The sequence below is a fragment of the Crotalus tigris genome, unplaced genomic scaffold (genome assembly GCF_016545835.1).
Source record: "Crotalus tigris isolate CLP2741 ecotype Arizona unplaced genomic scaffold, ASM1654583v1 scf7180000024292.1016931, whole genome shotgun sequence".
NCBI lineage: Eukaryota > Metazoa > Chordata > Lepidosauria > Squamata > Viperidae > Crotalus > Crotalus tigris.
Genome location: NW_024100465.1, coordinates 698,536 through 722,145, shown reverse-complemented (window position 1 = coordinate 722,145; position 23,610 = coordinate 698,536). Strand labels below are relative to the sequence as shown.

At 38.8% G+C, this 23,610-nt stretch overlaps 1 protein-coding gene across 1 annotated transcript in view; it reads right to left on the bottom strand.

Moving 5' to 3' along the window:
- The window catches only part of VPS50 (VPS50 subunit of EARP/GARPII complex), an 81,116-nt gene that overhangs the window by 13,855 nt on the left and 43,651 nt on the right, over positions 1 to 23,610 (bottom strand). The window contains exons 20-22 of the mRNA XM_039324048.1: positions 18,157 to 18,263; positions 7,135 to 7,256; positions 5,161 to 5,241 (exon numbers count right to left, since the gene is read on the bottom strand). Of these exons, the coding sequence (XP_039179982.1) occupies positions 5,161 to 5,241; positions 7,135 to 7,256; positions 18,157 to 18,263 (310 nt within the window). The remainder of the gene's footprint in view (positions 1 to 5,160; positions 5,242 to 7,134; positions 7,257 to 18,156; positions 18,264 to 23,610) is intronic.

The following is a 23,610-nucleotide window of genomic DNA, read 5'->3' as shown; positions in this document are numbered from 1 at the left end:
ATAAACTATTCACCCCATTCTACTCCTACTCCTTAATCTAGCAAAACATGTCCCAGCAATGTATTAAAGATTATTATCCTAGTTTTCCATATGGAAAAATTAAGCCATGTCACAATATTCTCATTCTTGGAAAAAAAAGGCAAGTAACACAATGAAATTAATATATAATTTTGGTCCTCTATTTCTGTAACAATTTAAATTATATAAAGGGCCATTGCCTTGGTTTTGACAGGAAGAGGTAAAAAGGTATCTTTCCCTTCTCTAAATCTTTCTGTCAAATATGAAAAGAAGACAACCCATTACCTTGCAAAACATACTCCCAATTCCAACATTTTCTAGAGAGCACTTTCTCTTCTCCACACATACAAGACATGATGGAGCTAATCAAATACACTGGAAAGATAGCTTTTCAGATCCAGAAGAACAGCTAGAAAGCTAAAATCTAAGAGCTGATTTAATTTCCGTAGCTACCTTTAAAATGTTCACTAGTAGATTTATGTGCTTATCCTTATTTATTATTGAGAAATAAATACTGAACCTTTCCCCTGCACACATATGATCTTGTTTGTTTTAATTAAATTCTAAAGCAATAATTCTAAAGTAATAATATAAAGCAATGTTGAATTATTAAATGATAACTGAAAAGGGGGAAATTTTCTGTTTGCTTCTTACATAACGACTTAAGAACTTGCCTTATTTAAAGCAAAATTACCCGCATTAAACTTAATAGAACCATTCAAAGTCAGCACGGTGCAGGAAGTCATCTAAAATGCAGTTGGTCAAAAAGGTAACAGCTAGACGTCATTGCCCAAGAAAGATTTCTCGGAAATTAAGGAATAGAATGGATGAAGAAGATTGCTTGAAGTCTTAGACCTTTCATATAAACAAATTATCTTTAAAAGCTTGAAAAGTAGTTGGGGCTATTTTCTGCTTATTAAAACTGGTACAGTGCACAGATTAGAAACTGAGAACTCATGCAAACCCTACCTGACCATTCATTAAACCTTTTAGCAAATCTGGGTGACATTTTTGGATTGTGCTTTGATTTTTTTTTTTTTTTTGAGATTGACTGTAGTTACATAAAAGAGACCCACTTCTTTGTACATGATTACTCAGGTGAAAGTATGGCTGAATACAAAGATTACCTCTAAGCAATCTTGCAGAATATAACACAATCTTTTTCAAAACTTTTATTAAAGTTATAGATTTTAAGCTTGATCATGTTACATTCACAACAAATACTTGATCTGGTTTAAGTAGATGAGAACTTAATCAGTCCTTGGACAACAATGATTTGTGTTCACCCATTCATCTATAGGGGTGGGTAACTTGTTCTGCAAGGATAAAGGAAACAACCTACCAACCATGACACTACTTCTGTCCCTTGTAAACTATGACTCAAAGGACCTTTATGCTCAACCACTCATTTTACTTCCCTGTATATACATTTCCCACCCTGAAAAAGGAGCAGGAATGAGATCACCAGCTTTCACTCAATGTCCACTAATTCAGCAGACTCTTAAGGGAAGTTATATCTATGGCTATAATAGCATAGGCTTTCCTTCCTTGTAAAAGTATAACTGTGCAGATATATAGCTGCAAATTAAACACAACTTATGATATAGTTTTTCATGAATGTGTTTATTTAAAGCAGACTTTCTCTATTTACCACCCTTCAGAGGTTTTGAATTATAAATTCCACAATCCTAGCCACACTGGCAAAACTACGTTTGGCTGTGAATTCTGGAAATTTTCTAGGACATGAATCCATATTCAGTACATGTGGAAGGACTCAAAACAATATAAGATTAGCATATAAAGGTTAGTATACTAAGATTAGTATAAAATATTTCCTCTAGATTTTTGTAAAATATTCAAATCTCTACCTAATATGAACATTTTTTTCCTGTAAATATAAATGATCTAAGTCTATATTAGTAAACATAAATTAAATGACAATAAGATTTTATATCAGATGTATCAAAGCCAGAGCTAATCTTTTTCTCTCTTGGGAAGTCTACTTTTCTCTCTTAGCTAGTCCAATTAACTTCTTTCATTTTTGTATGGGCTTAGAAATAAACTGTGCATGAGCAGAATGACTATATATATATTTAGCACAAACAGACTCTAGAAATATCTTATGGAGATTATCATTTAGATGGTTTTTAAAAAAGAAGAGGATATAAAGTATACAAACTTAAGCAGGTCCTGAATGAAACACTTACCAGTTTAAAACCTTAAACTTTCTTTTAGAAAATCTTTCCTAAGGAAAGCAAATATAGATTTAAAAAGAATTCTACATCATTTTCCCTGAAAATATTTGTGCAGCTAACCTGAAGAAAAGATTGTGATGGTGAACATTATATATTACACAAGTGACATGCTATGACATTTTTGGTGACACGCCAGGCCTTTGGGCCCTCTGAAAGACATGCATAAGAGACCTCTGGAACCTCCCAAAAGCATGTGAGAATGGGGCTTGCTCTTTTGGAAGCTGCAAGGCTACACAAGAACATTCTCTAGTTTCCAGGCTAAAACTGCTTAGACAGGCATTCTGAAAAATATTTACAGTGAGTGTGTGTGTGTGTGTGTGTGTGTGTGTGTGTGTGTGTGTGTGTATGAATTTAAAATTTATTACTACTTGTTGTGAATTGTTTTTCCTGTGTGGGGGGGGAGGGAGGGAGGGAGGGAGGGAGAGAGAGAGAGAGAGAGAGAGAGAGAGAGAGAGAGAGAGAGAGAGAGAGAGAGAGAGAGAGAGATGGCAGGTGTTTTCTTAATTTTGACATGCCAAGCTCAATAGATTCACCATTATTGTTCTGGGATCTCAGGGAGAAAATGGCCATTCCAACTCTTTATGAGAGAGGGGAGGGGTGGGGGGTTTGCAAGGAATACTGGTCTATCCTGCTACAGTTCTTCTATTCCTTAACCTAGAATAGCTTAATGAAGAAAAAAGACATGGATTCTTACCATGTTTTATACTGCAATCTGAAATACAGGGATTTTATAACAATATATTGTTTGTTCTATTAGCAAGTGTTGTCAAAGTCTAGCATATTTATCTTCTCCAAAAAATTTCACTGGATTTCCAGCTTGATTTATCTTCAATTGCTATTTATCTACAAAACCTCTCCTATGTGGAAGGAAGAACTGTATTAATCCACACCTCCCAATGCAGAGATGACCAAAGGGGAAAAGGGAGAGAGTTGTTAAAAAACCCTATATGTGGCTACAATCTCAAAACAGCAGTTACACTATCGTGGTTGGACTTTGAAAGCACAGTTGTCTGTGAGGAAAGGACCACACATTTCTGGACTTAAATGGTATGGGACATGAAATAGTCCAGAAAAGTGTGGTCCTTTCCTCACAGATTCCATTTCACTTGTGAAATCCTTTCCTAGAAAGCGTTGCCTATCACTAATTTTACCATTTTTTGAGAATTAGAAAAAAGTGGAATTTATTTTGCCAGGTATTTAAAATACAACATTACAGTTCAATAGGTCATATTCTATTTCCACTTTATTTTACTTCTTTATGTTGTATTTTTAAAAAAAAAAATAGTTTTATTTATACAAAAAAATAGAAAAAAAACAGTAAAGTAATAGAAAATGAAAAAAACCCAATAATAATAATATAACAATAACAACATCTCAGTGACTGCTCTTCAGAGTACTATTATTCCAGAAATTAGATAGCTCTCACCTTTAAGCCTTTTGCAAGGCCTTAAACCGGGGGTCTTCAAACTTGGCCCTTTTATGACTTGTGGACTTCAACTCCCAGAATTCCTCAGCCAGGCATGCTGGCTGAGGAATTCTGAGAGTTGAAGTCCACAAGTCATAAAAGGGCCAAGTTTGAAGACCCCTGCCTTAAACATATGGTTCTGTCACTGAGCGTGGAGATATAGCTGAAACCATACAATTGTTATGTTGATTTGATATTGATCAGTTTGCTGTTAACCTGGTTGCGGTCTATGTGTTGTTTTTACGTTTTATGCTATTGTTAACTGGACAGAGTTATGGTTTAAGAGAGATGTCCATATGAATTGAAATATATAGAAAATAAACATTCTGTTACCATTATATAAACATTGCTGTTACCATTATATACTATTTTGAAAATTATGGTAAATAAATGTGCCCAAACAATTTTCATCATCTGTAAATATTACCCTACAATGAGATGTTTAATTCCTGCATATCAAATACAGAATATATAATCAGCTACAGAATTCTAATAAAAACGTTTAAATACTTTAAGTGTTTATAGTATTTTAACAAATTATATAACATAGTTTGTTAGAAAATATATGTATTAGCCGCTAGTTTCAATTCTGTGAAACTTTACATAAAACAGAATTTTAAAACTTTTTTCCAACTGTTCATAGTAGTAAAATGGCTTCAGTCATTATCACTAACAGCTTGTGGTAAGGGAAAGCTATCATGACCAATTCACAGAATAAAGGGAAAAATATTGTTCTGTCACTAAAGCAATTAAAGTTCAACTGTAATGGACACTGTTACACTAGTCACTACCATGAAAGAAGAGCTTCCCATCAAAGAAACTAAGCCTCATTGAATAACTATATCAATCCACAAAAGTATAAATTGATGGTGCAATTTTGAGAGAATTCAAAAACAGGTCTTTTCTATTGCCATTGCTCTTTCATATCCATAGATATTTTGTGACCAATTTGTCACATAAATCTATCTCCTTCCATCTGCTATTTTTTAAATAATATTAAGGAATTCCCAAATTGTTTTAAAGCCAATGTTATAAACAACATTGGTAGAAAATTTAAACTCATACAACACAACATTTATTGCAAAAGAATTGCAGCATGGTACATTTAGTTCAAATTTGTGCAAGGAGCTTAATCTATATTGTGGTGTTTTTCCACCTAAGAACACACACTATAGCATAACATATTCATTACAGGTTTATTTTGTTCATGACAGCAAAATATAGAGAAAGGATTAAATTAATTCTACTTGCTTAAGTAGAAGTAAGGGGGAGGTAAAATACATTTTCAGCAATCCTTAAAATTGTTCTGATAGATACAAAATACATCTTAAATCCTTATATTTTCTCAAGGTAAATTTGAGGATACATTAATTTTTCCATTTTAATCCTCTTGAGAAATTCTAGCAAAGTCCTGTGACTTACCAAATCGATCAAGCTTTCCTGGATTCTATTCAAGGTGGTACGAAGCCTACTGCTGCTAAGTCCAAGTCCTGTTGATTCAAACTAGAAATGAGAGAAAATTTTAAGTAACAAGTCTTGGGTGAAAGATAAATAAATGCAAGACTTTCCAATTTGTCATACCTTCTGCCTCAGACATGCTCTTCATAACCAACCCCCCAATGAAACTGCTGAAACATGAAGTTAATTAATTCACCAATCTTATCCATAAATAAAAAAGATGAATTAATGTCTGCACTGTAAAATAACCCCCTCAATTAATATTGACGTAAGAATTACCTATTGTTTTGGAAGATAGTAATCGGGATTGTTTATATTGCTTCAATATGGTTATACTTTGAGACACAGAAAAACCATGTGAAACCCCAAGTGAATTCAAAGCAGAACGAAGAATTACTGTTCAGTAACATCTCTTGTCATACTCTCTGATCACCAACTTTATAATGCAGATTTTCAAGTTTCCAAGAGAAGTGTCAATTAACAATGAACATAGTTATTTTTATCAATAGGATCATGGAAAAGTTAAGCTGATTTTGTTTCATTGGTATGGATAGTCTTTAGTTAGCTACGGTCTTGTTTAGTGACTACTCAAATTTACAATGGTGCTAAAAATGTAGCTTTATGACCAGTCATAAAGACTCAAAACTTAGGGTTGTTGCAGTATCCCCTGGTCACATGATTGCAACTCAGGCACTTGGCAACCAGTTCACAATTATGATATCATGGTTATGTGATCATTATTTGTAACCTTCTTAGTCAGCTTCTGGGAAGCAAAATCAATTAGAAAATTGGCAGTAAGTCACAAGACATGTTCATGTGTTGTTGCACTTAATGACTGGATGATTCGTTTAACAACAACAGCAGAACTGAATGTTAGTGATGCAGTTTCAAGTGAAGTGAGACCACCTATATTATTTATGCAACTGCTCAAAAATGGAAAATATTTTCTATGTGTTTATACTGATATTTGACCATAACTTTTAGACTTATAACTTCAAAAAATATGACATATGAAATATATGACATGGCCACAGCCAACTTATCAATCTTTGGCAATATTTTATCCAAATGTAGAGCACAAAAATTCGCTATGGGAACTTTCTCCCAATTTGGGCCAAGAGACCTAATGACCACAGCCACCTCTATGCTCTTTGAAAACCATGAAACAAAAAAATATTCTTCTCTTTATAAACTAGAACCATATCATTGAGGTTATATAGCTAGTACCATGATCTTCATGGTTTCATGCTGAGATAACTACATAAATAACTACTTCAATAGTTAACTAATTATTTCCAATTTGCTAATTATTAAGTCAGACTTTTATTCAGATATAATGCAAGACAGGATCTTTGCAACAAAGTCACTGAGATATTGGAGGGAAGAACATTTAGCCTGAAGTTTGTTTCCATCTTTTGACTCATTTTTTCATTGTATTTGTAAATGAGCACACGACACCATTCACCTCTTATTTTTATTCTTCCAGGAATTTTTTTTTCAAAACATAAGAATACAGTATCAATCCCAAATAAAATCTTTCCATTGGTTTGAAAGCATTCCCTTTTAGAATGATTGTGTTTATCATTGCCAGTACCTTCCATCATCTTTATATAGGCAAATTCACTATAATATATTGTAAAAGGCATCAAGTTTAAGGCCCATACGATTTGAAAAATAATTAACTCAAAAATCTATTTCAGAATACCTTATAATGTCTCTTCTTCATCAATGCTCAAATTATAAAAGCCTTATTCTTTGACTATACAGATTGCATAGAAACAATGGGAAAAAATACTCTTAAAAAACTAAGTAAGAAAAACACTTCCACAGCCTTGGTAATATTTCACAGGCAATACACCGCACTAGCTACAATTAATTCCATTATTTTCCATTTATACTGTGCTCAAAATTACTAACTGTTTATTTGTATTTACTTACTGTGTTATTTCGGCCAAAAAATGTATATATTGCATACATGTAGTAATCAAAAAGCTGCGACATAAAGTGAATCACATCAAATGCAATGGGCTTCAAAATGTTCATCATTTGCATGTATTTACCTTTAAGAAGAAAAAGAATTCAACTTTCTGACTCAAAAACATCCATACATAGTGCCTGTCTACAAAATTAAAATCAGATCACAAACCTTATTATAGCTTTCCCCAAATGAGAATGACAAACGCATCCAACAGATCTAAGGCAGCCAGTTGGCACCATGGTTAAGATATTGGATTAAGTCCAGGGAGATCCAGGGGTCACTAGATGACTGTGGCTAAATACTATCATTCAGCATAATATCTTCCATAGAGCTGAAATGTATCAGCAGAAGACTGCTATACATACATACATACATACATACATACATACACATACACACACACACACACACACACACACACATACACACCACAATGTATTTCTGAAGGAAAGGCAGCATTATAAATCTAACAAATCAAGCTAAATAATTATCAAAAATCTTGAATATTAGACATCAATGAAACATTCATAATTTACATGATTGCTGGGCACCATCATATACAGGTAGTCCTCAAGGTACGAACCTAATGGAGCCTGGCCATTAGACTCGTAAGTAAAAAAACTCATCAAATGAATCAGACTCAATTTTACAATTTTTTAAAATCAAATTCATTAATTAAATCAAATTAAATGAATGAAGATATGACTTACTGTTTCCTCCTATAGCTGCCATGTTAACTGAACTGGGAAGGTTTCCCACCAGACACCCATCAGCTATTTCTGGTGCCGGGTTCAGGAACTAAATTGCTTCCAAGCAGGGCTTACAGTCATTAAAGTTATTTTTTTAAAAAAACAACTGCTGCTAGCCAGCTCAAGCATCTTCAGCTGCTGGGGGGGGGGGGGGGCGGCATTGCTTAAAAAAAAAACAAAAGCACTTGCCAGCTTAAGAATCTCCAGCCAGGCACCCAGAGGCACAGATTTGCAGAACTCTCGGCTGGCAATAGTAACAGAGATGGAATGGACCTTGAAGTCATCTAGTCTAACCCACTGCTCTCACAAGAGAGTACAATACTTCTGATAAATGCCTATCCAGTCTCTTCTTAAAAGCTTCCAGTGATGGGGTACCCACAACTTCTGGAGGCAATTTAAATTTAAAAACTACAAACTATAGTAATGTATACTAAACTCCAAAATAAAAGGTCAATAGTTTGCAAAGTACAGTACTTAACAAGCAGAGCAGTTCCCACTATAGAATAACAATAAATATAAATATAAATAGAGACAAAAAAAACCAAACCAAAACAAAAAAAAAACCTTCTGGCTTCTCATAGTCCCAAACAAGTCACAGATTTAAAAATGGAGGCCACTGCAGCAGAGCCTTAATCTAAGTCATACAGCTACAGAGGCCTCTTTTTAGTCGCGATTTTGAATTTCTAATGTAAGTACCCTTTCTGAATTAATTTGTTTTTGTAAACACTTGCAAAATAAATGTTTGTATGGATATAGACTAGATGAACTAAGATCTAGTTCAGCTGCTAAAATAAATGAGATAGCAATATAACTCAATTGTGCTCTCCCATTGAAGTCCTCATTTCAGCATGCACCTCCAACAGTTTCTCAAACTTCCAGAGTAGGTTTTTTTTGAAGATTCAGAGACTGTAAACGAGCCCCAGGAATGGGATAAAAATACTCCTTATTTTTGTCACGGAATAGATCTGATTTTGAGTGCCACAACTAAAATCCAACACATTCTATCTACTTCCTGTGCTGGTAATACTGAATGTAGCATTTTGTTCTTGCTGCAATAACTGCAATACTCAGGTTGTTGTCAGTAGTCTTTCAAATATGTTAGTTTTTACTTCTGCTTTACTGAGAAAGGGGACTCTGGAAAGACATAAGGAGGTCCATGTGTAGCATAGACTGACTATCCATATTTTTCCTAACTGTGACAGAAGTTATGATGGAGTCTTCCTTTTCCTGCCTTCATTACATACATTTGTCAACATTATTTTTAGCTCAGTTACTTTACTTTGTATGTAACTCCTCCATTTTGATGTCTCTCTCTATTCAAACAATGCATAATATCCCTCCCAGTTAAGAGTATTGGGGTAGGTTGGTTCTTTGGGGCAATTATAATAGAATAAATATATACCAGAAAACAGAAAAATATTTTTTAGTTTGCCACACAGAATGAAATAAATCTTATCCTTATGGACTGAGTACTAATGTTCAAGCTTATTCCCATCACCTTAATACTATTAAGTTCCCATTTGTGGACCAAATTATGTGGGATGTAATGCTAGAATTTGGCACAGGTATCTCCAATGGGATCTGTTAAAAATGCTACACCGAAGATACCTTCTGTTCTAAGATTCCCAAATACATATTCTATTCTTTATTCAGTGCCATATCTTCTACCCCAAATGTCAGCTAATATTTCATGCAAAAAATGCTATCTTGGTTAAAAGCAATTATACAATCTGGACATCATAAATCATGGAAATAATCAGGAAATTATAAGTTATTTATCCTGAATTTTCCAATGAAAATCATATCATCTTAAAGAAACATACCATAATCATAAAATATTGTAGGCCTCAGTACAAGAGATACCCAATGTATTTTTTAATTCAAATGAAACCAGGAATAGAACTCTCTAGTCATATGAATGAACACTGAGTCTCTAAAGCTCTTCTGGGTACAATGCAAGGAGTTGGTAATTAATTACAAAATTCTTCATGGCATAGAGCCAAGCTATTTGCTGGACTGGTTATCTTCAATTCTTTCTGCCTTTTCCACAAAATCTGACAAGAATGGCATAGGATGTGTTATTCTATTAAGCAATGTTATCAGAATGGCTTAGAACAGCGGTTCTCAACCTGTGGATCGCAAACCCTTTGGGGGTCAAATGACCCTTTCACAGGGGTCACTAAGACCATCGGAAAACACATATTTCTGATGGTCTGAGGAACCGAGACACCGCTCTGCATCCATCTCCACATGCCTCCTCCGTCATTTGCAGAGAGAGAGAGAGAGAGAGAGAGACAGAGAGGCACTTTCGCTTCCCTTCTCTCTCTTAGGCGGACTTACCTCCTGCAGGGCTCCTGATTGGCCCTGCGCCCAGGTGCCCCACCCCCTGGGAGAAGCACGGCCAGGGCCTTGTAGCCTTGTAGCCGCCCGAGGAAGCCCCGGGATCCCTGCTGGGAGCGGCACGCTGGAGGCTCCGCTGAGCGGGCCAGCCCTCCTGCAAGCCGTGGCCCAAGGGAAACCAGCCCCTGCGATCCCCAGCCAGCCCAACTATTGGCCCCGCTGGCCAGGAAGGCACGCCGGAGTCCAGGCTGCCGGGAAGGAAGAAGGAGATGCAGCAATGGTAGGAGAGCCTTCTCCTGGGGCCCGGCGCTGGCAGCAGCTTCCTTGCCATCCTCTTCCTCCTCCCCTTCTTCCTCCTGCTACCCCCCCAGGCAGCTTGGGCGGGCGCCAGGATAAGAGGGGTGCCTGGGGGGGAGCAACCGGGCTGGCAGGATCCGCGTGGCACCAGCCCCCACCTCGGCTCCATCAATGGGTGGAGGGCGAGGCCGGGCAGCGCGGAGTCCCGGCTGGGGTGGCTGCTTCCTCACACTCCTCTCCTTCCTCCTGCTGCCCCCCAGGCAGCTCGGGCGGGCACTGTTCCCACTGCGGCTCCATCGATGGGTGGAGGGTGAGGCCGGGCAGTGAGGAGTCCCGGTGGGGATAGCAGCCAGGCCGGGGGCGGCAGGGACCCCCAACGATGCAGCCGTGCCACCACCACCGGAGCTGCTGCCTCCCATCCTGCTCCCCCTCCCCGCCCGTTTGGCAGCGGAGGATATAGTGGAGGCCAGGCCGGGTTCGGCGGGGACCCCCAACGATGTTGCCGTAAGAGAGAGAGAGAAAGAGAGAGGAAACAGAGAGAGGAAAGAGAAAGAGAGCAAAGAGAGAAAGAGAAAGAGGAAAGAAAGAGAGAGGAAAGAGAGGAAATAGAAGTGAAAGAGAAGAGAGAGGAAAGAGAGAGAGAAAGAGAAAAGGGAAAAGAGGAAAGAGAGAAAGAGGAGGAGAGAGGAGAGAGAAAGAGAAAGAGGGAGAGAAAGGAAAGAGAAAGAGAGAAGAAAGAGAGAAAGAGGGGGAGAGGAAAGAGGGAAAGAGGAAAGAGGGAAAGAGGGAGAGAGAGAAGAGAGGAAAGAGAGAGAAAGAGAAGAGAGAGGAAAGAAAAAGAGAGGAAAGAAAGGAAAGAGAGAAAGAGGAAAGAGAAACAGGAAAAGAGAGAGGAAAGAGAAAGGGAGGAAAGAGAGAGAAAGAGGAAAGAGAGAGAGGAAAGAGAAAGAGAGAGAATCAAAAGAGAATCAAGACAGAGGAGCTATAGTTTTTTTTCCCCAATATATACGGTAATGTTAAATAGCTGGCTCTTGCGTATTTCCTGTGGTATTCATTTAGTATCTTATCCTAAAAATGTAAGTAGTAGTAAGACAAGTTGTACAAAGTATCCACATATACTTTTAAATGATATTTCTTCTTTTAATGGCATTAACAAAATTAAATAGTTCTGAACTGTTTAATTTTCTGAACCTCTATTTCTAACTGACACTCATTACTCTTTAGGACTATATCAAATAATTCAAGTACTTAAGAACATCTATATGTAATATAAAATAATTTACTCTTGTCATGCAGGCATCAATGTTCCATTTTTCTTTTAATATAGCATACTTAGTTAGCAAAGAGTTTGAAGAACAATATTTAAGAATCCATGGGAAAAACAAAGTATTCCTCACTTAAATCTTGTCCCTCTAGATATTTTTCCCCACTAGGTACCAAGAATGTTTATCATTGCATCATTGTGCAGCTCAATACTATTTATCTTCCAAGAAGATTTCTTCATTCCAGCTATAAAATGAAACCAAATTTTCAACCTACTTGTACAAAACTAGCAACCAGTCAGTAAATTGATCATCATCAGGAAGTTCTTTTTTATTGTATTCTACAAAAATCAAAGGCAATGAAAGCAAACGTGAAGAAAGCAAATCAGATTTCTTGACAAGTACAGCCAGTCCTCACATAACTATCACTATTGGGACCAGCAGCTGAATCATTAAGCAAAGTGGTCACTAAATGAACTCTGCTTACTATCTTGCTTCACCTTGACTTTTTACAGACCTGCAAAAGTCATAAATCTGAGGACTGGCCATAAAATCACTTTTTCATCACCTTCGTATCTGCAAACTGTTGTTTTATGTTTCTAAGCTACGCTCTGCAATGACTTTAAAGAAAAAAAATCAAATTATTTTTAAGACTAAAATGGGTTTATATGAGGGTGATTCTTCTTATTAAGTTATATATATTGCAATTCCATTTTGTATTGGTACAACGTAAGACAAGTGTGTCAAACTGCCGGCCCATGGGCTGGATGCATCATGCTAAAACCACGCCCACCCTATTGCCGGCAATGGAAAAAAAGTCACGATACGTTGTGACATGTCACATGATGTTGCAAGTTGTCTGACATCTTTTCCATGGTAGATATTTTTTCTTAACAGACTACCTTCATCTGTATAAACGTCAAACAGGATAAACTGAAAATGGATGTATGCACAATTATTAGGCAAGTATTTTGACCGTATCATCATTTGCCTGCCTATTTTCCAAGCTGTATAAACTTGAAATGATTAGTGGATATAAGCGTATCAGGTGTGGCTCAAGGAGATCAACGTCCTATATCAAAGTGTGCATAATTATTAGGCAACTTCTTTTCCTCAGGCAAAATGGCCCAAAAAAATATTGACTCTGAAAAGTCAAACATTGTAAAAAGTCTTTCAGAGGGATGCAGCATTCTTGAAATTGCTAAGATATTATGATCACAGAACCATCAAATGTTTTGTTGCATATAGTCAACAGGGTCACAAGAAACGTGTTGAGAAAAAAAGATGCACATTAATTGCCAAAGATTTCAGAAGAATCAAACATGAAGCTACCAGGAACCCATTATCCTCCAGGGCTGTCATATTCCAGAACTGCAACCTACCTGGAGTGCCCAGAAGTACAAGGTATTCAGTGCTCAAGACATGGCCAAGATAAGGAAGGCTGAAACCTGACCACCACTGAACAAGACACATAAGTTGAAATGGCAAGACTTGGCCAAGAAATATCTGAAGACAGATTTTTCAAATCTGTCTTTTTATGGACTGATAGGAGTGACTCTTGACAGACCAGATGGATGGGCCCATGGCTGGATCAGTAAAGGGCACAGAGCTCCACTTCAACTCAGATGCCAGCAAGGTGGAAGTGAGGTACTGGTATGTGCTGGTATTATAAAGATGAGCTAGTTGGACCTTTTCAGGTTGAAGATGAATTCAAAATCAACTCCCAAACCTACTGCCAGTTTTTAGAACACATTTTCTTCAAACAGTGGTACAGGAAAAAGTCTGCATCTTTCAAGAGGACTATGAATTTTATGCAGGACAATGCTCCATTACATGCATCAAAGTACTCCACTGAGTGGCTAGCCAGTAAAGGTATTAAAGATGAAAGAATAATGACATAGTCCCCTTCCCCAGCTGACCTAAACCCTATTGAGCACTTGTGGGCCCTTCTTAAATGGGAGATTTACTGTGAAGGAAAACAGTACACCCCTCTGAACAGTGTCTGGGAGCTGTGATTGCTGCTGCACAAAACACTGATCATCAACAGATCAAGAAACTGACAGACTCCATGAATGAAAAGCTTATGACTATTATTGAAAAGAAGAATAACTATATGGGTCACTGATTTTTTATGTGTGAAATGTCAGAAATGTTTATTTGTATATTTTGAGTTGTTTGTTTGTTGTCATTTTAACAGATGCAAATAAACAAATGAGATGGGCAATTTTTTGTTTTTCATTTAGTTGAATAATTCTGCACATTAATAGTTGCCCAATAATTGTGAACATATAGAAAGCCAAAAACCTCACTTTTACTTTCTTAAATATTCAGATTTGAGGTTTATTAATATTTTGGATTAACCGAGAGCATTGCAGTTGTTCAATATGAAAATTAATCCTCCAAAATTCAACTTGCCTAATAATTGTGCTCATAGTATAAAGTGTTTGTCGTTTTATATGTATTTACACAAACTTGCAAAACACATACAGTATACAAGAGTATGCACAAGCAAAAATATATACGTGTTTCTCACCTATAACTGTGCTTAGCAGCCATTCAAAGTTATGACAGATCCTGAAAAAGCTACTTATAACCCAGATTCAATGTTCTGATTCCTGACCCCTTTGCAATAGTCATGTGAACACATTTTAGGTGCTAGACAACCAGCTTACATTTTCAACTGTTTGCAACATCCTGTGGTCATGTGATCACACTTTTTGTCATAAACTGGCATTTACCGTATATTCCGGTGTATAGGGCGACCCGTCATATAAGATGACCCCTGAGTTCAATGCCGAGTCGCAAGACGATTGACGCCGAGTCACAAGACGATCGACGCTAAGTCGCATGCCTAGAAAGTAGTCTTATACGCCAGAAACTATGTTATTTCTGACGTATAAGATGATCGACGCCGAGTCACATGCCTAGAAAGTCGTCTTATACGCCGGAAACTACCTTATTTCCGGCGTATAAGACGACTCGGTGTATAAGACGACCCCCAAGTTCGGCGCCTGTTTCAACGCTCTCAAAAGTCGTCTTATATGCCGGAATATACGGTACTTCTGCTTTCCGGCAATAATACTTCATTTAATGACTGCAGCATTCACTTAACAGCCACTGCAAAAAACAACCAAAGGTCATAAAATTGGGTACAGTCATTTGATGACACACTCAACTACTATCATGATTCACAACCATAATTGCAGGCTCAATTATGGTCATGTTGAGAACTACCTCTATGTGTGTTGCCAATTTTTTTCTTTATCTTTTTCAGGTTGTTTGATTGTTTATCAACTTCAAATATTCCTATACTGGTCTTCTCCAAACTCACGCCCACCATCGCTTCCAAATGTCGTCTACTCGCTCACTTGCTGCACTCCCGTGAAAACCTGCTTTTATAGGTTCCCCTCTCCCCGCCCAGCTCACAGCTATTCCTGCGGGAGCGCTGCTAGATTCGGTTTCCCTGCCCTCTCCAGTTCCCACTAATCAGGCATACATGGAGAGAGGGAGGGGAGCGTCCCTCTGGCGCACGTACCGACAGAAAGGGCTCTGTGTGCCCAGTCTGGCATGCATGCCATAGGTATGCCACCACGGACTTAAATACTTAAATGTAATTAGCCTTGGGAAATTTTTAGCCAGTAAGAATGTTTTGAACATTGTAGGGAAAACAAATTTAAATAAGAATTGTAAACAGGATTCATGATGAGGCAACCACGATGACTAGACAGAAAAGAAGCATGATGTTGATGTGATTATTATTGGTAGAAATTTCAGAAAAAAATGTATATTTAAATTGTTACCTATTGAATTAATAAGAATTATATTAATTCAAGGTTGGCAAAGAGAATATTATTGGAAGAAGAGAAAATCAAGCAAAGCTATTATGTGGACTTTGGAATATAAAAACTGATTCTTAGTGATTACTTTGTAAATATAAGCCTAGACAACACACTGTTTATCAAATATTAAGGTATTTATGTTAAAAAAATCAATAAAATATATTTAAAAAACAAAACAAAGAACCACAAAGACCACCCCGACCAACTGACAGAAAACAAAATGAGCCACCAGAATACAAAATGAGAGGAAACCCTACTCTCTACAACGACTGATGTTACCTAGTTTGGGTAATGAAATGTCTGCATGAAAACAACCAAACTCAGAGAGCATCAAGGACTTCACAGTGATTCTTGCCCTGATTACCATTAAGGCATATAATAATGCCCTCTCCAGGGTGTTAACTTCTGAAAATTACCTGGAAACTGCAACTGCAGTTAGCAAGTGAAAACTCTTAACAGCCATCCATTATATTGTTTCCTTGAGGTTTCTGAGTATAATTCATAATGTGCTTTTAAACTTGAAAGTCCAAAATGGCTTAGCTCTTAAGTACCTTATTCAGGAAGAACGGTCCCATCCAGTACATTGGTCCTAATTGAGGATATCAATTTTTCTCTACTGCTATGAGGACAAATCATTGGGGATCCAAAGCCACTGTTTTTAAATTGTAGTTCCACTTGTGAGCTTACTTCCAATTCAACTCTGATACAAATAAAGATTTGTTTGTAAAATAAAAATAAAATAAAAATATGGCTCCTTAGCCTTTTATTGTTATCTTTGGAAGATCAAGTGTGTTTGCTATATACATGAATACAGAAATAAGGGCCTTCTTTATTTCAGAATAATTTATTTTTACCTGTAAATTGAACTATTTGATCCACAAGAATCTTCTTCTTCTGAACTCAGTGATATTAATTTCTATTTACCTATTCTTTGTTAGAATCAAAATAATGGCTTTTTTGCTTTTTATTTAATATATGAGGCAAACAATGCAGAAAAAAAATATCCAAAATCCATAACTGAGGATAGGATAAATCTTTTGTTAGTCCAAATCATAATTTAAAAGTTAACAATAGTGATGGGGGGTGTGAAAACACCAATTTTGACTATGAATTCTCTAATACAACATTTAAAATCCACACAAAGCCAAATAAAGGTAAAAAGAATAACATTTGCCTTTGCATTCAATATTATGTTCCTACTGCCCTTAGTATAAACTGCATAGTAATGGGGGGGGGGAGTATTGAATACAACACCAAAAACTCAACCAGGTATATAAAAAGCACAAAGCAGGAGTCCTGCAACAGACATCTGACTTATTACTATACTGCTCCTGAAATTTGTAAGCAACTACAAGGAGACTTGATTTATAAATATGCCTGTTCTTCCAAAGCAATAGTGCCATCACCTGGAGGGTGAGACTGAGGCAAGATCCAATGCCCAGGAGAAGCAGTTTCTCCCAGAGAAGCAGGTGATTTTTTTTCCTCCCCAGTCAGCACTTTCCTTTACCTAACCTGGGGTTGAGGGTAAATATCAGAAGACAGAATGGATTTTCTGTTTCCTAATTCCCAGCTCAAAGCTGCAGATGGTAGACACCCAGAAGAGCCAACAATCACCATGAGGCTGGGCACACTGTGGCTCCAAGAAAGTAAAAAAATGGGAGTACTTCAAACCTGAGCTTGAAGAACCATGATTTTTTTAAAACATGCACACAAACCTAAACAATCTTTTTTATGAATGCCAGATATAAGCACATACATCTAAAACCTAAATAAAAATAAGCATAAAATACAAAATAATAATACTAATTACCAACATTAATCAGTCATAAATGAGACAAATAAAAAAAACAGAGGCAGACTCAAATAGACTGGGATGATACATTAGTAACCTGATCAGATGGAAGGAGCAACAAATAAGCTTGGCATTGCCTGCCAAGGAATTTCTTGAGAATGGAATAGATCACTGTATTTCAACCTTGACAACTTCAAGATATATGGACTTTAGTTCCCAGAATTCCACAGACAAAAGACTCCACAGGGCATCCCCATAAGGGATACGTATCAAGGGATATTTTTATAATGCCATCATAAGACTATGGATGAATCCTTCCAGATTGCTTGATTCTGTGCCTCTATTGCATTGCTAACTTTTTGTTTATGTTTGTAGATTTTAGCTGTACGTGTTTTTCTATATATCTAATATTCCATATATATCTGATGCATTTTTAGGCTATAATAAAGATTAAGAAAATACTCCTCCACATACTGAAATGTTATATGTGCATACATATTTTTGTGGTAGTTGTTATACAATCGAAATGATCCATCCTGGTTTGTTCTGTTGCCCAAGAAATAGAGGATATATTTTCATGAGTGTGGAGAGCTCTAATAAAAACGTTTTTCTAATAGGTCTTAAGTTCCAGTCTTATAAAAATATATAAGATAAATCATACACAGTGCACATTTAAAAATAAAAATCACAAAAATTCACTTACCAACAAGCCTAATTACATTAAGTGTAGTGTTGGTTAAAATCGGGGCATTCACCTTGTTGAGGCAATAATCTGATCTCTTCCTGGTCCTCAGAGTTTCTCGAGAAACACTAGGTTAAAGATATTGATAAGTACACGGATATCCAGTAAAATGCTCAGAAGTGTCAGAAAAACAAATATTATTTCATTTTATGCCAGCAAACAGTATTATATATATGTATGAATATTCTATATCAAACTAGTAACCAGTGACTGTATTGAGAACAACTATCGTCCTCAGTCAGTGTCATGATGCAACTTGGGTATTAAAAACCCTTAAATCAGAGATGCCTAATAAATACTGTGTTGGAAAAAAAAAGTGTATGTGTGTGTGGGGGGGAGAGAGAGAGAGAATAAGAAAAGCCCCCCCAATTTTTTTTTCCTCTCACATTTCAGAAATTCAGTTTTTTTCTTCCTTCTTTGTTTTTTCTTTTTCCTTTCCTTTTTAATCAATTTCTACTGCAGTTTAATTAAACAGTAGAAATTAAAGCTTGTTCAAGTTTGAAGTTTTAGTTTTTATTAGTTTTAGTTTAGTTTTTATTCTTTAGATATGAAACTTTCTTAACAGTAGTTAAATGAAACGTATTTGTTCTGCTTTGAGTATTATTATTTATATTATTACTTGAACTACTTGCATAATTAATTGTACTAGGTTAAAAATTTAATACAATTCTTATAATATAAAACAAAAGTTGAAGAGAGTGTGTTCATATTTTAATATATTTTAATTGCTTTTGTTCTGACATCTTAGAAATTTAATTTCAATCATGAGAAAATTTAATACCTTGCTTACCTCCATTTTATTATCATATTCAAATGAAAACAATTGCTGGAATAACACAGCATTCCCTAAAACTGCTTTTAGGATCTATTCATTGTCATCCTCTCTCACTTTATTCTTTGGATTAAAAAATACAACAGATGAACAATTTAATTTTATAGGCAATTTACAATGTTTTATTATTCTGTATAAGTATTATAAGGACTAGAAAGAACAGATTTATTGGTTTTCAGGATAAAGGTTATGTGTTGACCTTGAGTGCAAGTAATAATGCCTTAGAATTAAAGTTAGACTAATTTTGGAAGCAATGAGTGTTGCAAGAAAATAAATCTTTGCCTAGGGGAGATTTAGTGTTACAAATGCTTAAATAGTTATGTAGCTTCTTTCCAATTATAGAGGACTTTTTTCCTCTCTCCACGATATACCTAATGCTAATGTCAAGACATTTTGGCTGCCTAAGAAAACACAGCATGTGCTCATCCTCAGTAGAAGTCAAAGACCTCAAGACCCAAGACAATTTATAATAATATGGTGATGGTCATTAATTTTAACAACCCTTAACCAGAAGTCTAACTTCTGTCTATCTAACCAATAGTCTGACTGTTTTCAAAAAGTTAATCAGACTGGCTTGGATTTGGTTGGGAGATCACAAAAATCACAGGCTTGCAACTCAAAATACTGTATATCCCAGAAAAGGGGCGTTGTCTTACCTGAACGCCTTTTCTCAGCATGGAGATGGAGAATCCACCAATGGGTTTAGACTGTATTCCTGCCCAATCTGATCAAGTCAGCCAAAGTTGCCATGCCCGTCCTGGACCATAGAGATCCCAGTCTTGACGCGAGTGTAGCCATTGACTGACAGCAAGACGTTGTGGCTCACAAAAAATTAACTAACCCTAGGTCTGATAATTTACAAGGGTGGGAGTGGATTCTCCATCTCCGTGCTGAGAAAAGGTGTTCAGATAAGACAATGCCCCTTCTCCAGCACTGGAGATGGAGAATCCACCAATACCAAAGCCTACTGTTCCTGAGGGTGGGTAGTAAACTGGTCCGGTGTGGCACTTTGATGTAAAATTTGTTGGAGAACCCTCCTACCCAAAGAAGCCTCAGCTGAGGCAAACCGATCAATTTTGTAGTGTTGTATAAAAGGAGATGGCGAAGTCCATGTAGCCGCCCTGCAGAAGTCCTCAATGGACGCCTGGGTGGCCCATGCCGCAGAAGTGGCTGCACTCCTGTAGAGTGGGCCGTAACTCGTCATGAAGCCAGCAATGACTCAGCTTGATACGCCACAGCAATGCACGCCCTGATCCACCTGCCAATCGTGGAGGAAGAAACTTTCTGCCCCCTGGAGCAAGAATTTAATGATACAAAGAGGGCTTCCGATTTGTGGAATGTCGCTGTCCGCGAAATATAGTATCTAAGTGCCCCGCGGATATCCAGGCTATGCCATTGCCGTTCCAGCGCATGCGATGGGTTGGGACAGAAATCCGACAGCACTATTTCCTGGGCCCTATGGAACAGAGAGTTAACCTTTGGGATGAAAGTAGGGTCGAGTCGAAGGACCACCCGATCCTGGTGAAAAATGCACAGGTCATCCCTTGTAGAAAGTGCTGCCAATTCCGAAATACGGTGTGCCGACGTGATTGCCACTAGGAATGCCACCTTGTGTGACAGGTAGCAGACGTCGCACATCCTCATGGGCTCAAAGGGAAGCTAAGGACCCATGGTAATTCCCATGAAGGGTACCTGTGTACCGTAGGAGGCCTGTTATTAGAAGCTCCTTTAAGGAATGAGTGAATTAAGGGATGATGTCCCAAGGACCCCATCGAGTCACAGGTGAGAACAGTGGAAAGAGCAGCAACCTGTCTGCGCAGCGTGTTTGTGGCCAAGCCCTTCTCCAGGCCCTGTAACAGATAGTCCAGAATATGGAGAACCGTGAGTTCTGAAAGTGATAAGTGACGACCATAGCACCATGATTGGAAATTCTTCCACGTGGCCTCGTTTATCCGGTTTGTGGAAGGACGACGGGAGACCTGGATGACAGTAATGACCCCTGGCGAGCAGAGCTCCTGCGTTAAGAGCAAGTGCTCAAGTGCCAGATGGCTAACTGGAGCCATTGGGGATCCTGATGAAGGATGGCTCCTTGACTGAGAGAGACCCGTTCCAGAGGAATCTGCCAAGGGTCTGCTAGGGAGAGATTCATCAGATCAGCAAACCGATGCCTCCTTGGCCAATAAGGAGCCACTAGGAGTATCTCCGCTCGCTCCCGAAGCTTGCGGATTACCGCCAGATAAGAGGCAGAGGAGGGAATGCATAAAGTAGACCCTGAGGCCATTGTTTCCGAAGAGCATCCGTCTGCTCCGCCCCTGGAGACGGAAACCGGAAGAAAAAATGAGGCAGCTGAGCGTTGCTCGTGAACGCAAAGAGGTCCACAAGTGGAAGGCCGAAACGGTGATCTCTGAAAAGTCTCAGGTAAAAGCGCCACTCTGAGTGATCCACCGTGGCTCTGCTCAGAAGGTCGGCTGGAGTGTTCGCCTCCCCTGAAATATGATCGGCCCTGATGGAGGCCAGATTGTGTTCTGCCTAAGAACCCAGTAAGAGCGACTTGGTCAGTAAGGCCTGAGATTTGGTGCCCCCTTGGCGGTTCACCTGAGCCTTGGCGGCCACGTTGCCCGAGAGGACCAGTATGTGACGCCCCTTCACCAGACTGTGGAAATGACACAGGGCTAGATGTATGGCTTAGTTCTAGCCAATTTATGTTGTGGCGCAGGTCTTAGCGAGACCAGCGGCCCTGAGCCCACTGCGAATGCAGGTGTGCTCCCCAGGCGAACAGGCTGGCGTCTGTAGTTATCACTATCCGATCTGGTTCCCTGAAACATAACCTTCTGAGCATGGCGGTTGATTGCCACCACCTGAGAGAACGCACTACCTGTGGTGGGAGAATTGTCCGTCGTTGGGAGGCACTGGGGTTTTGCCTCTGAAATGGGAGCATGAACCACTGTAGTTCCCTGGAGTGAAGCCTGGACCAGGGGACGATTGCTATGGCCGAGATCATCTTGCCTAGCAGACCAATGTTACTGACCGACCCCCGTGTAAATTCAGGATGGACTTTCTTATGCTGTTCCGGCGTTCCTGGGACAAGTACACCCGGCACTCCACCAAGTCTATAATGGCCCCAAGCTGCAACAGTCTGGTTGTGGGGACCATGTGACTTTTTGGAAAATTTATGGAGAACCCATGGTCTTGGAGTAGTGTTATCACCAGTTTGAGGTCTGTCCTTGCATACTGGATGGACGATGACTGGATTAATATGTCATCCAAGTAACATTGGACTTTGACTGGTATCATTCGTAAATGAGCTGCCAGTACCGCCAGGATTTTGGTAAAGACCCTGGGATCCAAAGAGAGGCCAAATGGGAGCGCCCTGTATTGGAAATGGCGCCCCTTGTATGGAAACCTTAGAAACTGGCGGTGGGCGAGAGAGATGGGGATATGAAGATACGCTTCCATAAGGTCGATAGATGTGAGAAAATCCCCTTTTCTCATGCTTCCCAAGATGGAGCGGAGTGTTTGCATTTTGAATTTGTGGTAAGCCAGATGAAAATTCAGACCTTTGAGATCTAAAATGGCTCTCCATCCCCCTGACGCCTTTGGAACGACAAAGAGGATAGAATAAAATCCCTGACCTCTCTGGTCCACTGGTACCAATTCTATGGCCTGTATGCTTAACAGATGTTGAACGGCCTCCCTCATTAGTCTCTTTTTTGTTCAGTTTCACGAGTAGGGGCAAGAAAGAAAATGAGCTGAAGGGTTGGAAATGAATTCTAGGAACAGACCGTGATGTACGGTGTTTAGTACCCATGTATCTGTGGTGATGGGCGAAGAGGGAGAGTCTGCCCCCTGTGGGAGGAATCGCCAGAGAGGCACCTGGATCGGCGGAAAGGTCGGCTGTTCCCGCGAAAGGGCCATTTGCCCTGAAATTGCTGTCTAGGCCTGGCTGGCTGTAGGTTGTCTCTTCTGTCTGTCCTGTCTGTCCGGAAAAAAACGCATAGGTTGAGAGTAATTATACCTAGCTCCTGCACAAAATGACTGTCGCCTTTGGTAATAATTTGGCCGTTTGTCTGGTTTCTTAATGAGGTGATTAAGGACATTGCGCTTATCCTTGTTCTCAGTTAAGTAAGGATTTAACGCATCGCCAAACAACTTACCCCCTTGATATGGAGCAGCTGAAAGACGCCATTTAGACTTGGCATCTGCCTGCCAGTGCTTCAGCCACAGCATCCGGCGACCAGTCACGTTAGATGCCATAGCTCTGGAAGAAAACCTGGCAGCCTGGAGGGTGGCATCTGATGCGTACTCTGTGGCAGCCACCAGTTTGCTAAGATCCTGATGTGTACGGATATCCTCCGCTGGGACACAGGCCTGGAGTTGCCTGAGCCAGTGGAGAGCGGATCTATTGAAAAAGGATGCTGAGGTGGCCGCCCTAACAGCCCATGCAGCAGTCTGATGCGTTCTGTGATAAGTGACTTCGCACTTACGGTCCTCTGCTTTGAGGGCTTCAGATACATCCCCGGGAATGGCCGTGGGAGATACCAAACATAATGAGTGAAACTTTCCAAAGTCTGGGACTACGTGGT